Source organism: Dufourea novaeangliae, unplaced genomic scaffold (genome assembly GCF_001272555.1).
Source record: "Dufourea novaeangliae isolate 0120121106 unplaced genomic scaffold, ASM127255v1 scaffold296, whole genome shotgun sequence".
Classification (NCBI taxonomy): domain Eukaryota; kingdom Metazoa; phylum Arthropoda; class Insecta; order Hymenoptera; family Halictidae; genus Dufourea; species Dufourea novaeangliae.
In genome coordinates, this window is record NW_015374174.1 from 339,305 (window position 1) to 357,065 (window position 17,761).

At 41.4% G+C, this 17,761-nt stretch overlaps 1 protein-coding gene across 1 annotated transcript in view; it reads left to right on the plus strand.

Moving 5' to 3' along the window:
* Window positions 1–17,761, plus strand: part of LOC107192045 (sialoadhesin-like) — a 143,137-nt gene that overhangs the window by 44,460 nt on the left and 80,916 nt on the right. The window contains exon 2 of the mRNA XM_015581225.1: window positions 10,290–10,512. Coding sequence (XP_015436711.1) covers window positions 10,290–10,512 — 223 coding nt within the window. The remainder of the gene's footprint in view (window positions 1–10,289; window positions 10,513–17,761) is intronic.

Consider the following 17,761-nt stretch of genomic DNA (forward strand, 5'->3'; position numbering starts at 1 on the left):
CAGAGTTTGAGACATACCGTGCGTGACGTATAATAAAAGTTTTGCCGTGATCTACGCTATGAACCACGAAAATCTTCGTTAGTGTGCATTTTTCGGAAATTATATGGATTTAATTTTAAACCGTTTGCCTAATAACATCGGGTCAGACTCGTGGTGACGATATCAAAATTGTTTCAAGTAGACAGATCCCGTCCAGCCTGGATTACACTCTCGTCGCCTCTTACAGACTGCGTAATGCTATTATACACACATACACATGGGACTTGAGAGAGACTGTGAACGCCGAGGGATCACCGCGAGCGCAGCCAATATGCGGACGCGTAATCCTGTGTCGCGTCCGCTCGAAGATTACACGTGTGCGTTGTCGTCGTGAGATGTGTATTTGTTGAACGTGTACAGGACACAGTGGAAATGGAAATTGTAGGAGAAACTTTTTTTCATCGAATTGTGTAGGAACCGTTTCTAGCAGACATTCTGCACGGGTGGAATATGTCTTTCCCCGTCAATAAACGCGCTTCTTTACTCTCTTTATAATAATGATTGATGGTGGCGTGCACCCATACCTCATTCTTTACAGTTTCTTTTCTATCTTCCCACTGTTCACCGAGATTCTGCTTTTCACTCATACTAACGATACTTTATGCTTCTGCGAATGGTTTTTACGCAGGGTTCTTTAAGGGTTAATATTTTATTTCATTTTAACCCTTAAGGTTTAAGGGCGTTTAAAGGTTAAAAATTTATTTTTAACCCTTAAACGCCTAAACAGCGTTTTGGGGGGGGATAATTATTTCTCACGATTAGTTAACACTCGTCACGACAGAACCCCTGTAAATATGATTTTCTAAATCTAACGTATACGTCTTAAAGGGTAATCAATAGTACCTACCCGAATGGTATAGTAAACTACGCACCTCTTCACGCTTGCTTATTGAATATTGGTGGTCTCATCGGCGACACCATATTATTGTTTTACGATTAAAAAAGCAAATTATCTTATTCTATCGCGTGACTCGAATCGCCATTGTAAACGCACATACGAGATATCTCGTGTACACACGTGCTGTAACAATCGAGAGCTACGTGCTCCGAACACGCCTCTCGGACAGTGACAACAAAATTAGCATTTTTTTCTTCTTTTTTTCGGCCGTTTCTCGCTCGCACGCGTTAAACCGCCGTTTGTTTTATCCCTCATCGGATAGCACCGGTTGTTACGTTAGCACGGCGTCGAGCGGAACGCAAAGTAAACGCTGGGACACGACGAGGATGTCAACGGTTCTCCCCTGTCCCGATAAGCTTCTCACGAGGATTACAATGCACGCGAATACAGTTTGTAGAGTCGTAGGTTCGCTGTCCACAGCGAGAGTCGTATTAGTCGTAACTTTTTATTTCAATAAGAAACTAATACCAGAATCCAATGCTACGGCTCAAAATACCCCCAAAACTGTTCTTTTACAATGAAAAATATGTAACCAGGGTAAACGAACCAGTAATTGACCGCATACCAATGAATGTCCATTAGGCAAGGAAATCTAAATTATAAATTTAAAATTATTAAATGTTTATAAATGGAGTATAGTTGCACTTTTAATAACCCACATTTTCAGTTTAGCGTATTAAGCAAACATTAATAAGTACAATTCTTATTAAAAATATTTCAGAAATCTAGCAATCATTTACTGGTCTTTTACACGTGTTGCACGTTATAAGTGATTTTTAAAAACTTACGATAAGAATAAATAATTATTTTTATAGAAATTTCAAGAATAATAAATGTAATTGCAATTTCCACAGCTGTTTCGTTGTTACACACAAACACAATCTATTATTAATCGCATATTTTCATAAATTCAACAATTCGGTCATTCACTGGTTTGTTTCTCCTAGGAGCGTTATGCTTTGTTCATCGCGGAATTTCGCGACCAATCAGCAGACCTCTTTTTTTTTTGTATGCGACGAGGGTTTAGCCGGAACGACGGTCGACATATTATTTAATGCACACTGCGCTGAGTACATTATCGCGCTTGTTATCTCGCCTGGTGGGGTAAAACTTTTCTCTATCTTTACGCTCGAGTCTCTGCGTTTTGCGTTTCCCTTTGACCTCTTATTCTCTCCATCTCTGTTCGTAATGCTAAGTTCCGTTGCTTTTAAACTCTTGAAAAATTGGGCGTTTATTAGCTCTGATAACAAAGCTTTGCTATGGTGCGATCGGTCTTAGTGGATCCGCGTGAGTTTATATTCAACGTCGGTAGTAGGAAGAATTTAGTTATTCTCTTTGAGTAATTAAGTAGTTCTAAGCTGAACGATCGTGTGAACAGATGGTCAGTCGGATAGGAATGGTCAAGCGATGTCTGAACTTATTAAGCGATTCAGGGGAAAAGTGGTGAAGTCAAAAGAAAACATCAAACAAACGGGTGCGAGTGATGAAATCTTTAAGTTGAAAATATTCTAAGTGAAGTAAACATTTAATAGAATAATTTGTGTGCTTTAATCACGTTGAACACACTCTATAATTAAAACCATCTTGTCGCCTGTTTGTCGGTTTCCCGCGTCACCTTTAATTCCACGTCCCACTGGGACGGTATCTTCCGTGTCGTCGTTTTATGGTCGTCAACAAGCGCAACACCCACCTGGCTAACGCTGCAGCACCCAATCTACCAAACTCGATTTACGAGGGTAAAAGTAATTTACATCGTACACCGGCCGCGATTCTCTGTTCCTCTTCTATTTTTACACAAAACAGATTCGGGATCAACCAGACGATACTTACCTGACAGACACGAGGGAAGAACAGAACCCGTCCAATTGACGACACCGGAAGGATGTGTAGGTACGTTCCGAACGGGATGCGAATCGACGTGGCAGAGGCCAAGAAGAGGCTAAACGCTATTTTGCCGGACCATTCGAGCGTGGCTGGGGATGGAGATTGCTGGGGCGAAATTGCACGACAAAAGGAGTCGCGATCCCATGGGATGAATAGTTGCCGTTGACCTTTTCTGAGCCAGTTACGACGCTCCAAAATAAATCGACTGTAAATCGACGAACACCGTGGATATCTTTCGGGAAATATTGTCTGGCTAAAAAAAAAAAAAAAAAAACGCCGACCATTGTTCGTCGTCTGGCTACCCCCCATCCCTATCTGGCTATTCGCGTAATTTCCTCGAGAGAAATTAATGCTCCCTGGCTATTCCTCGCGGCTCGAACGTTTACGCTTCTAATAGAATTTTATAAAAGGCAATTTCGAAACATGGGATACGGTTTGTCAGACTCGCCACGGCCCTCGTGTTGGTATAATGAGGGATTCTAATTGTACGAACCAATAGACCACGTTCCAGTGGCGTAAAATAATACGACTGGGGGCGTTTGCGTTTACGCTCGGTCACGAATTAAATGAACCGATCGGTGGGCCGATGCGCGTCACGGTTAATTTTCACCGTTGTTTTCGGTTCTTTCACGCGCGACGATTAAATTGACGCGCGACTGCGAAAGTGACAGAAGCGCCGTTTGAAGGGGTAACGTCACGATGATAAAAGAAAAATGATGGAATAACTTTGGTGTGTATTTTCAAGAAATTTATGAACTTTATTAAAAATGTAACATTAAGTCCTTGCGATATGTACGGGGGTGTTTCCAAAGTTCTAGAAATTGTGTTATAAAGAAATTGTGTTATATGAAAATTCTGTCATCTACACACTAAATCCTAGAGAAGTGCCCAAGATTTCTCAAAACACATTGATTTTTGAAGAAATGGCGAATATTTGAAAACAATTCTTTTCTTTTTGCTGAAAAATTGTTTAGAATTATGTATTCTGTTTGTTAATTAGAAGAAGACATTGTGAGTCGCACAAATTTCCAACCGAATATTCGTGCTTCGTTTCTCAGCGACTTCATAACGAAACTAGGTCAAAATCTTCTTACACGGGATTTATTTACGCTGAATAATTACCCAGTAAGTTGATAACTAACAGTGGAAGCTCGTGGAAAATTTCCCCCGTGACAATACCGTCAAGATTGTCGAGCTGCTTGTCGATATCATTTTCACTGTTTCATTATTAATTAATATCTAATTACGGTTGGATAATCAGTTCGGAATAATCTACACTAGGATAAGGTAATTACTTTTAGGAGCTAATTGTCTTCATCATTTTAGAACAGTAGCCCCGAGCGACTAATTGAATCTATTACCATCATGTGCAACATTAACTCAAAGTGGCACAAAGTAAACTTCGAAATTGATTTATAAAATCACGTTATCAATTATTCATCGAATCGTGTTAGACGACTTCTTATGCGAAATTGAAATTACATGAAATGTCTAGTAAACTGAAAGCCAACATAAATTCTGCCAGAACCACTATTACAATTTCGGTAATCGTAAACTATTGGTAGTTCTAGGGTTAAACAAGTTCTCTTCCTGACGTCGTCAATACCATTCCAAGAACAATTTAAACATTACAATGAAATACCCGAATAAAAAATATATCTACTCGTCGAAACTGATACTACAACTTTAGAAATGCATTCCGAAGTGTACCAACGGTCTTAACTTTCATGTCCCTTGAACTTCCCATCTCGAATAATTTTGGACCAGCACAACGGGGAATAATTCCAGGCGGAACTTCTCGCAAACATTCGCACCCGGCGCTTCGTCGAGCGAATGTTTTCGATTAAAATCCGCGGTCAGGCCGACTCGGGGCGGGCGTACAATGAAAACCGCGGTATCACGAAGAGTTTCCGGGAGGAATCGATCGTCCAATTTCCTACGAAACTGAATCCCTCCCTCTCCAAACCCCCTCGTTTCAAACGTCACCCGGTTGGCTCGACCCGCGAAATCTTTGCCCGACTCTCCTGCAATCAGAGAAGGCGCTATTCAAACGAATAAATCGAACAATTCCTGCGAGTCCCTACAACCCCCTCTCCCCTCTCCATACAAAGATCAGAACGAATTTCCTAAACACCGCTCGCAGAGGGTCGTGACCCTCTGTTTCCCGAAAAACAATGAAAAGACCCGGCTCGGAACTCGCTTCAAGAATGAAGATAGGATTGAAACGAGTACTCGGTAAAGGGTTGTGTTAAATTATTGGGGTAGGTACGATGGATCAGATTGCTTGAAGAGTTTCTGCATACCGGAAAATCCACGTTTATGACCAGGGTCCACGTTTATAATAAGGTACAATGATGTTGAACCTTCCGAACAATTCTAGAAGAATTTCATATTTGGTTGTGTCATTTACGTAAGTGTTATAGACCGATAAATTCTCCGCTAAATAAACTCCTATTTAAGCATCTATAATCGTAATTTCAATCGTACGAGTGTATACATGTACACAGTGTAATACTGACCAAATCTGAAAACCGAAAAAAACATTCGTGATTACCTGATCAAATTCTTAGCAATAAAATCAAGCTTCTTGCGTAGTCCCATAGTACTTCCCTAAATTGCTCTATGAAAACAGGAAATTACGACTCGACGTCCCGACGCGTTTTTGGGTCCGATAGACCCGTTAAAGACTAAACACGGCCACTTTACCCTCCACCCCAGGAATATTATGTCTGCTCTGATGTTCGACACTCGTAAAGTCGGCGAGCAGGCCGTCGTCGGCCGTAAATCGTTTCCATAGAACCACAATATTGGTATGCAAAGGGGACGACCGTGGCGGGGTGTTGGAGATGTTACCAGGCGGATCCGGGGTGTACGCGACACCCGGAACCCTATGGCGGGTCAACTATATGGGTAGAGGGGCGGGGGAGGGGGTGAGCTTACGTCGGCCGTGTATCATAAATTATACGAGCTTCGTCGTCATACAGCCGCGATGACGTGCGCGCGCCGAGCGGAACGCGCGAAGGATCTTGATGGCACGATATTCATGGGGTAAGGTGTATTGTGACGGAGGCGACGATAGGAGGATGGGGCGGCAGCGAAGGCTGTGACAGTCGCGAAACAAGCAAGACGACACGGTAAGAAGAGAATGGGAGGGAAAGTGATGAGGTTGGTAAGTGTCTCTGTAAAGTTGCGGAAGTTTCGGTAAATTTAATCGTTCGTTCAAGGTCGTTTGTCTCGCTAAGAACTACGGTGAGTACGAAGCAATTGTTACGAAAACAACTGTTTTAAGGCTCCCACAAACCAACGCGAAATATTCGCAGCGGTAACGAGCATTTGTGTGTTTCGAATATTTTGACTACACTATTATTTTATTTTATTAAACAATATATATATACTGGAAATCTCTATTTAATTTCCTACAGTATTCGACGGAGAATAGATCGTGAAAATATTATAAATAACAACGTATAGAAAGAACAACTGTGTTCTGCCATTTGCTGTAGAAAGATTCGATAAAAATAATCGAAATTAACATTCAAGGATGAAAATAAGAGTTTCTCAATATCAGTGAACAATCCTCAGCCTGAATATTCATTGCCCCTCTGTTCGAATACTTCTTCAATCGTACTTGCGATCACAACATTTGGAAGTCATTCGCGAGCACTGTTTACATATTTTTATTACCTGCCAGTCCTTTGCATGGGATGCAAGCGAACGTTTCCTTAGTTCAGTGGCAGTCGTCAACGCGAACACATCTAACGTGAGATAGCTCTCGAATTTTCTTATAATATTAAATTAATTTATTTATTATAACGATTTTGCCTTTAGTTAAAATTAGTTTACTTTATGTTTATTTTTCGTGAGTGTGTGCTGCGATTTCCGTGGTGGATTTGAACAAGTAATCGGATTCAGTGTCATGCAACGATTCGTAAGTGCTTTTTTTAAATAAAATATCGCAAGAAAATCGAGGATAGGTATCACGCATCCCTTTTTTCGCCACGACGTGGAACTTTTTTTTTCTTTAGTCGACGTCGTGTACGTGCTGACAGTGTCGTGCCCTACATTTACCGTGAAATTTGTATCTCTCTTCATTCGATAATTAAATTTTTCCAATTTCTCAAACTGAAAACTATACGTCATAAAAAGATACAGATATTAGAAAATCTAGTTGTTCATGCGCCAAATATTTATTAATATCGTTATCGTTTAAAATTCGACTTTAATAGTTAGAAAATCTTTTAACTGTTCGTTCGTTGGTGCGTTTACCCTGTACACCCAGTACATTTCTGCGTGCAATAAACATACGGTACTCTTGCTACGAAGGGAAAGGGGAGCTGTCCGCAGTAGTATGAGACAGTTACGGGCCAGCCGGTGTCATCCCCCCCCCCCCCCCGACTTCTTCCACTTACCGTTTCCTTCCAGAGAACGCCTCTCTCATCCACTCCCTTATCTGTCCGTCCAGTAGCCTTATCGTCTCGGATATCGCTCGGCCGACGAACAACGGAACATCCTCATGAAACGTCTCGAATTTCAGCGACGACAACTCGCTCTATTCGTGCCCCCGGAAAATTCGGCGGGGAAACGAGATAAGGATCGTGGCGGCGGGCGACGTCGTCGATACGGCGAAGAACCGGGATGGATACCGGGTGAAAACGATCGCTGCCACGTCGGCGGATCCGCGGGAACAAGGCCTTACTCCAGACGAGGGTAAACGCTCTAGAATTCGATATCAGGGCGAGAGAGAGAATGAAAGGGGGAGGTTCTGTTATTTTTCGACTGTTCATTTCCAGATAATTGTATTGTATTCCCAGAAAAAATTCACAAAGTATACCGATGAATTTTTTAACATCTTCTTACAACAAACTCGTGACAGAATTACAAAACGCTATTGAACGAAGTACAGGAATAGAAATGTTTGGTTTTCTTCCATTGCTAGGATAAATAATCCAAATAAAAAATTGACAAGCATTACAACCAGTTTCAAATATATCGATAAAATATTTTCCGAAAGTCGTGAAAGTATTTTTCATTGTTTCCTGTTCAACCGGTATTGGTTGAACGCTTTCTCTACCATATTGGAACGCACAAACATGCGATATTTCTCGGATTGAAATCGATGTATACAGTTCGACTCGGTCAGAAGCCGCCGAAATGGCGGAAAATCCGATTGGTTATCGGCGATAATTGAAAAAAAAAAAACGAAGAAATGTTTACCCTTCAGCGGTCAACTGTAGTGTCAAAATATTTATTTTAACTCCTCCGTATTGACGCGTTTATTTGGTGGAAGTGCCTTTCTTTTTGTTCCTTTCTTGTTCAAGCCGTGAACAAATGCGCGACGTAATTAATCGGCCAGGGTCGAATGAATATGGAAAACGACGATCGTAAAGGACCGATTGTACACTCGCAATGACGGGCTCGCGCGGCTATATTAACGTTTATTCCTATCTCTATTTTCCCCGCGGTGGTAATAAAATCGTAATGGTTATTCGAAATTCACGGAGTTCCACATTTCCGTTTGGATCCAACGGCGGCCGTTCTGCAAAGGGCACTGCGTCGTCCTCTTCTTTTGTACAATTTGATTTTCAACCGTATGATTTACGATCGTCGATGCGAAAGAGCGTTTCAGAAGAAGAAAAATACGAGAAATTAACAAAACAATTGAATCCCATTACAGCGCAATACTCCTCTGGAAGTAAATTGATTTTCTATCTAGTTGTCATTTGCGTTATTTATTTTAACTTCGGGAATACTGGTACAAAAATGGTAAAGCTGAAAATTTCATATGCATTCCTTGCAAATATGTTTCGATCGTTGTGAGCACACAGATTTAATACAAGTTGTGCAACCATGCGATGCTTTTCTTTCTGTTTTTGTAGGACACAAATAACAGGTCCTACGTTTCGGCAATTAGATGTCTTGATAAGTAGCACGCCTACACAACAGCGCGTCTACCAGTCGACTAACATTCATAATATGAGGAAATACACTGGCGCATGAATTCACAACTATAAAATTAACCGCGTTTTTTAAGTTTTTAATAGCACTTTAAGAAAGGAATAAACTTGACGAGGAGATCACGCTTTCCTCCTAATTTTGCGTTCTTCACGATCCAGAGAACGCGCCGCCACAAAATTGTTAAGCATTGAGGCGGTGTCTCGACATTTTCCACGGGTACATGCGTGTCAGCCGGTTACAAAAGGCAGCAAATATTTACACGTCGCCGACTCTCCCGGTGGGTACGTCCAATTATCGCGTCCCGAGCCGTTTTATCTTGCGCGCTAACTTTCCGACGATATGCAAAGCGGCTCTATTAATTTTCCACTACGACGGGAACGACGCGAAACTGCCACGACGGTGTGAGGGAATGGAGAAGGGTGAGGGGGACCGAGGAACGTCTGTATACCCTTGAAATTTGCAGCGCGCCGCGTATGAAAATTCAAATCTCGTGCATTATGGAACGCGTTTCAATTAATTTTTAATGGAGGATTACAAGCGGCGCGGCACCAACGGACGCTGCCAAAGCGTGGTGAGTGCCAGCATTCGCTTAAAAATTCGCGCCTGCTCTGTTAGCATAAATACGGAACGTTATTAACTTTCAGCCGTACATTTTTTTTCAAGCCACTCGTCGACGGGGTGCTGTTGAACGAGCGTCCTTTAAGCTGTTAAAATTACCGTCCACTCAGGTGATCGTTTCATGTCGCCTTTCTTGGCGATCGGTCCCTACTTCTTGAAATTATTCTGTCAATCGTCCTTGTGGCTGAGGTTTTTTTAAAATTTTACAGGGTGTCGATATTAACACACGGTTTCTTTTTGTTCATGTTATTCATTGTTACATCGTATAGCCCTTTCGATACCGTACAACTTTAGTTCGAAACATTTTTCGTATAACAAACAGTTCAAACGCAATTTATGTGGGACACTTATCAGAATCACCCTTGTATATTTCTACCTTTACTCGCAGATTCTTGCCTTACGCATCACGTGTATCATGTATCAATCAGCAGCGTCAGCTACGATCTCTAAAAGTTTCTTTATGGCACGTGAATTCTGTAGTCGAACTGGAAACATTTTCCACCAGCCGAAAGAACCACGTAGGGAAATTCAGCGACAAAAAAGCGATGAAAGGTGGACAAAGAAAGGCGCGAAACTCGAAACCATGGATGAGGTGGGGGGTCGCGAATACCCTCGGTAAATGTCGTACCCGGCGTTTCGCTAATTGCCAGCACAACGCAGAAACAAGCTACTTCTAATTACGCGGTCCTGCTTAATGGAAAACCCTTAACGAGGAACAAAAGAATCTGCCCTGGGAGTCTCGCAGACTCACCCGTGAAACCCATTTAAATCCTTCCGCGTTATCGTGTTTCCCTCTCCCCTTAAATTCGTCACGAACGAACCGCGCGGGGAGGTTCATATCCGATTTAATTATTCGATTAACCGGTGTCACGTTCTCTCATCTTTCCCATTGCAGGTCACGTTACAAGTGTCCTGGATACGACACCGGGACACTCATCTGCTCACCGTCGGTCGTTACACGTACACGAACGACCAACGATTTCGAGTGGTCCACAATGAGCACACGAACGACTGGACGCTACAGATCAAGTATCCGCAGATTCGGGACAGCGGCTGCTACGAATGCCAGGTGTCCACCGCGTCGCCTATCAGCCATATCGTCTTTCTGGACGTGATCGGTGAGTTTTTCTTTTATTTTAGTAAACGTTGTAGAGTTACATACATTGGTTACATACCGAGCACCATACTGATACCACCTCGAGGTCCACTTTGTGGATCTTAGAAATCTGGGGTCTGAGGTGTCTTGGTAGTCTGGGAATTTAAGTATTTAAGATTACGAGTTTTTGTTAAATCTTCTATGTTGGATTTCATTTCAGTGAGAGTTTTAATGTTATTTACGTTGCACATTAAGCACCACTGTCGAGACTATCTTGAGATCCATATTGGAGCCCACTTTGTGGATCTTAGAAGTTTGGGGTCTGAGATGTCTTGGTGGTCTGGGAATTGAAGTATTTAAGATTTCAAGTTTTTGTTAAATCTTTGCATATGACATACCACCTTCGAGACCACCTTGAGCTCTAACTCGTAGATTTCACAAATATGAAGATTGAGAAGTCTTGGTGTTCTTCTAATTTGAATATAGTTCTTTGAGTTCTATTGAATCTTCTATATTCGATATCATGTTTGACCAGTCCTAAATGACACCTGTCCAATTTATTTGGTCATAAGTGTCGAAATCTTCTTCGCGTGAACCACGTTTTGTTAATTGTTATTATATCTGTCGACTTCTCAATGATCAAGATTACCTATGATCTGTCTCAGTTTGTTTTTCACGAGTTCGATGACCTGCTGTAATGTTGCTGCCGTCAAAATTAATAGTTACATAATTCCTGGAGTTGCGATACTAGCGTACACAAGTCTCGATAATAGGTTTTACCTTTCCCTGATACTCTCTACGGAAGCTTTGCCTTGAAAGCGAACCAACCGCGGCCGATTGATTGCCGTACGATTTTAATTAAACGGCAGTACGCGGCGGGCAAACCCGGCTAATTACAACCCTCTACGCAACAATTAGTTAATTCTAATCTGAATCTGCCCCAGTTCCACGTGACCAATGGCGAGAAATTTAAGCCAAGCTTAAATCCTGGCGGGATGCCAATTGAACACCTGGGATCGGTTGATACCGATTTCAAGTTAAGCCACGGCGTCGAACAAAGCTTTGCTTACGCGAGATTACTTCCTGAACTTGAATTCCGGCCGGGCTGCGCTCGGCGCTCGATGTTTTATCCACGCTCGGAATGGTACAAGCTTACACGAAGGATCTTGATAATTGTTATCACACGATACTGTGTGCAGTACAGGGCATTCCACTCCGAAACGGTCTACTCTCTGTAACACAAGAGAATCAACTTGATAGTGGAATTAATTCTCGTTTGTAAATGCCCGGACGAATATCACACGGTATTAATAAAAGCAATCTGAAACATCTTACGTCGGTGTAGGCAAATACAGTGTAGATTTTACTAATGGAAACGAGAGGATTTGTAACACAGTTTAATACAAATTTCGAATGAATGCAACGATATTTAATAGAGATCGAAAAATTGTAAAAGAGAATTTTTTTCCACGGCTTCGCTCGCGTAAATTTCGGGTTTTGGGAAAATTGTACAAAAAGAAAAGTAGATATATATTATATTATATTTATCCCCGTTAAATTTCCCTAATAACATTCTACTGAGCATGCACCGTAATCTTCCTCGGATTGAACAAATATTTCCCTATTTAACAGGATGGTTTAACGAGAATTGCTTCCAATTTTCGTAGAAAACACGATTACAAAGAAAATTACAGCCTCCTCCCGTCTTTTGTATCTTGCGGAAAAAAGAATGTTACGCGAGACGAAAAAAAAAAAACCAAAGGATCGTTTATTACTTTCCGGCCCTTGACTCCACGAAGCGACCGAGCGGACAAACGATTCCGAAAAAGCGCTCGCTCGACTATGTAATTCTCTCCTTTGTCGTGTAATTACTCACGATCGGCGGCGTAACGGGGCTTGCAAGTCCGAGAGCTTGTGCCGGCGATTCGTCGCCGGGCAAATCCGGCGGAAACTGCCTCCCCCCAATAAAAGGCCCTTCGAAAGTTTCGCTAACGATGATAAATAGAGAGATAGTGCTCCTTCTAGTTTCTCTACTAATAAAATTCCCCTCCGTTTCTTTTTGGTCGGGAACTTGTAATGGAACCGAGTCGTTCGTTAGCGGTTTAGTTGCTTCTCGGCGAAGTGAAACTTTTTTCTCGTTATACAACAAAAAGGAGGGATATTATTAAAGGTTCTCGTGGACCATTTCCTTTCATTCAAGAAGATTGTATTTTTTTACACTTGAATGAAATTCATTCTTTCGTATGAAGAGTTTTTACAGGTAGGTATGTCCTTTGCGAAACTGAACTCGTGTTTTACGGCTATCTATGTTCGAGTTAGACGGGATTCTTTGGTTAAGATAAATTATAAAAGGTATGAAATTATAATAATCGCAGAATGTGATTAGGTATTACAAGACAGCATGTTCAGTACAACATTTTGTATCACACGAAGAATTTTTATTGAAATGAATCGTCGAGTTGGGTATTAGAACTAATTTTACGATACATTTTATAAGGAGTAAGCTAATGTATATGACATTTAAGAACCATTTTTTTAAAATATGGTATAAATAATTATTCACTCTAGTGGCTAACGTAGAATACTCTTGCAATCGTCTATTCTACAAAAGACTCCATTGCATTCTCTGTTTAAACTATTTACTATTAAATCACTATGCATGGTATTTTGTCGACATTCAAAAGTTTTGTGCGAAGGATCAAAATTGTTTGTGTCAGCCCAGTCGCCTCCGTAACGATCGCGCACAGTTTTCAGCCGCAAAGAGATCGCAAAGACGCTTCCACGCTGCAATAATGGTGTGTAAACAAGAGCACGGTACCGCCATATAAGTACTGAACCGCGCCGGGGAAGTGAAAATATTTGCGGACCGGTTCGCTACCGAAAGTTCGGAATTTATCCACCTGAAGGCAGTACACGCGCAATATTTACCCACCTGCAATCAATTTACTGATTTCCTCGCGAATTACACCGGAACCCACGGTCAAACATTTACCAGTTCGTGATTTCTGCGATGTAATTAATCGATGGTCTCGGAAGTCCCAATCGCAATATAAAAATAGAGGCCTACTGCAAACAATTGAATTAACCGAATGAAAATGAAAGACTACCGAAGATAAACTGTTTCTATCACGTTGGTAGAACGAACAGCTCGTTAAAAATATGCAATCAAAAAAATTAATGAATTTCTTCCCTTATACACACGTTCATTGCAACAAAAGTTGCGAAGAATTTACATAGTCGGTTGTTAAGTTCTGTCACATATGGACGAATGGCCACAAATATTAAGAGCTTGTATAAAAGCAAAAGGAGGACATTTTGAATAATTTATAAAAACATCTTTACGTGAACAATGGTGGATTATGTTCCAATAAATTGTTTTCATGACCGATGCTTACCTCGGTTAACAGTTTTTCTTTGTTTCGTATAATGTAATGATATCGATCACCACCAACTACTATAGCAATCCTAACTGTTGACCACACATTTTCTCGTGCATACCCTCGTAACAATTGCAGAGCCTTTAAACTCTTCCCACGAACGAATCAATACACGCTCACGCTTATATTTCGCCGTTCTACCGTGTCACGCGACAGACGGGGCATCAATAATTCCCGTTTAAGCCGCTGCCTAGAAGAGTTTTCCTACTGTGAACGTAATTCGGCTATAACGTAATACCTTTTTTCATATTTTTACCTTTAATACGGTCACGTAGCCGGAACGGGGTAAAGCGTTGCTGTTGGCGCTCTCCGTGCTAATAAAGGTTAATGAGAAAACACTAATAAGGATCCCAGGCATTATTTCTCATTAACGGCGACTTTTCACCGCGACGTTCTTTTTCCTCCGGGCTCGTTATCGGCTACTTCTTATCCCTCCCTCCTTCGAACGAATTTTCTAATCTTCACGTGTGAACACTGGTTTACCTCATAGGAAGAAAAAATTCTTGCGAACAGATATTCTTTGGAAGCTGTTTGCAGTATGTATCAGGTTGTCGCATAATAATTGTCCTGTTTCTGTTATTTTTGCAATTCAATGTTTGCAAAAGAAATCATACTTAAAATAATATGCAACAATAACATTTTATTTTAAGAAACCTTTACAGTAACTTGTGTAAAGCAGAACTCGCTCTTGAAAAAGCTCATCCTTGGAAGATTTTTTCTTGGGTCCATCGAATATTGTCGCGAAATAAAATAATCGTACCACTGGCCTGAAATATGGAAGAGGGGTGTTTCTCTTCAGCAGAAAGTCAATAAATCAAAGTGAGACCTAGTCACCTGGTACAATTTCGAAAAAACAATTTCACAATTATTTCTAAGAATCATTTCAAATAATTAGAAAATAAAATAATATGTTAATTCAAATACTGTTATTTCAAACGTGATCACAGGTCTCGAAGTAATTATGAAATAAAATTAAACGTTATTTGAAATAATAACGTCTTCTACGGCGTTTATCAATGATCAACCGCAAGAGGAAGGCCAACGAAGCGTGTCCCAATTGTGATATTTACCAAGACCGTATAAAGTTGTCGTTGCTTGGTAGAAACGAGGAACGCGAATTCGCGCCTGCATCTTAACGCAATTGTTCCGTTCGAAACAGAGTACCGATAGCGCTTTGCCGCGTCTCTTGTGACACGGTCGGTTTCTCGAGTTGCTCGGGCGAAAATAAATGCGCGGCGTAATTGAAATGTAAATTTCGTACGGAATAATTATATCGAACGCAAACTCGCGCAGCAGGGGTCGCGAGGGGGTTTGTTCTTTGATGAACGTTCCGTCGAACGAGAATAATGGTATGTTTTCGCTTAATAGATAAAGTGACGAACTCCGAAAATACACTCCTCCGGCCGATGAATAATGTAATTTCCATTGATATCACGACGGTTCAAATTGAAACAGGGACGACGCGCTAAAAGCACTGCAATTTCCCCTTCAAAACAGCCATCCAAATTTCTTTCGTCGCTACTCCGCGATTGTTTTAGAATTTTTTTGAATGGCGAAACAAATGAACAATGCTTTTTCTGTTTTTTTTTTCTTCCCTTCCGCCTCGAAAATACATTGTTCGTTTGTCGACTAATGGGGGCAATTTGCGAAAATGTTTCTCGCCGCGGAGATCTTGGTTAAATATTATTTCTTTCGTCGATGGATGAAATTTTACCGAAACGAATACACGGTTTAGTGTGCAGTTGAAACTCGTAAGAAACGTGTTTAAAAAGGAATTGTTCGATGGACTTGGAGGAATTGAAGCGGGTTTTATTGATTCATTTTACGTTAGAAATTGTATCGTGTTTCTTTTTCTTGTGTGTATGCACTTTGGTTTCGTTGTTTAGAGAGATCTTCTTGCCTCGTTCGTTGTTTGCTCGAGGCTACCTCGTAAGTAATATCTAGGTTCTTTCAGTATTTATCTTTTGTGTTCGGAATCGAAAAGGAATTTGTCTTGCAGTATATGCTTGCACGAATAGAGTTCCTTTTCTTATTAGTTTTATATGAATTGAGGTTCCTAACTATTAGATGGTTCCGAGTTTCAGATTCTCATGGAGTTTTTACTGTATTTTTTATTTTTCACTATAAGAAGATTAAATTATAGTTCTTATTATAGTTAGATTTCATGCATTTAACATGTACCATTTCGTTTTCAATTCACGTAAACTAAATACAGCCCGTAAGTAATGATCGACCATTTAATTTCCCACCGACCCGTTCTTTTCATACAAGAGAAGCAACGAGACGCAATTTTCTTCGATCGCGTTTCAATTATACCGTGATCATTCAATAAGTGTCCGTTCCAATGCACAGCAACTAGACTCCAGATTAAATCTCGAAGCAACGAATCAGGGAGACCGAATCGTTCTACAAAAGTCAACAAGTATACTGAACGCCATCCCTTCGACGAGCAGCGAACGTCTTTCGCCATTTAAAATGAAAAGATAATTTCGATTGGTACTCGGTCACGAACCGATCCCCTGTATCCCCTTTCATCTGCTTCCTGATATTGTTTCTCTCCGTCTTCAATGCAAGAACGGCTACGGCGGGTTTAATTGTTTCCTTTGTCATTTTAATTTTCTTGCCCATTCCCATCCCCTTTGCTTCGGTCCCGTTGCCTTTATCGGAGGCGGCGGGTTCTTCGACGTATTTTCCAGAAAAGTTTCGATTTTCTTATAACGAGTTTCTTTTATCAAAGAACGCGCAAAATGGACCGCCGATCGGGCAGCAGCCTCGCTGGCGGCGTAATTACGAGGCATTTAATATCGTAACCGTTCCACCTCCCCCACCCGACGAAATAAAAGAAAGCGGAGAGCGAAAGGGAAAGCGAAACCGGAGGCTTCGGACACCCAAAGAATCATTACCGACTGAATAACGACCCCTATAAACCGGCATTTCTAACCTTTATTAACGCGTTAAGCTCGATTTCGCCGGCGACAGACGTTCCGCATTCGTGTTAATGCCGGCTCGTATTTCATCCCTCGCGGCCTCCCCGTCCCCTTCGAGCACACGGCGGCAAGGCCTTTCCACCCCCTTACTACCCCCGTCTCTGTCGAGGCTGTGTCGCCCGCAAATTTGCAATATCCATGCCCTTCCTGTCGCCCACCTTTCCCCCTCCCTTCCAAACCATCCCCCTTTCCACTCTGACCAACTTCTCCTCTGTCACTCCATTCGTGACTTTACGACCGCGTAAAAGCTTGTAATGACACCCCACCTTCCCCATGACTGCTCCGCGAGCCATTCTCGCGGATATTGGTCGTTGTTCGGCCGATTCGACCGGTTAATTAATAGAGAATAATCGTTACGGGAGTACCCCATCGTGAGTTTCAATCGACGGAACTTTGGATCATGATTTACGTGGACGTTTCGGAGAAGATGATCGTTCGTTGATGATTAACGAGGGTTGGAAAAAGTATGATAGTATTTACTTTATGAAATTTTAATACTACACTTGACGGATGAAAGAAACTGGCTACAGTGATTCAGATATTTGTTTATATAGTTCTGAAATAAATCTGGTCAAATATATATACGTTATCCGTGCACAGATTTGTGAGTCACTGGAGCACGATTACTGCGGGAATTATAAATAAATTTGTGGTATTCTGTAAAAATGAATGTAGGCTGTGCGTTTATCTTTGCTTGCCAAACTTTGTGATTCCGTTTCTCGTTAACTACCTCGTCTGTGTCGCGCGCGACCACATCGTCGAAAGCTTTCGTTGATGGCTAGAGGAACGAGCAAATTCGGCGGATCTGGGGTCGTTAACAACTTGTAAATATCTGGTACCCTAAGTG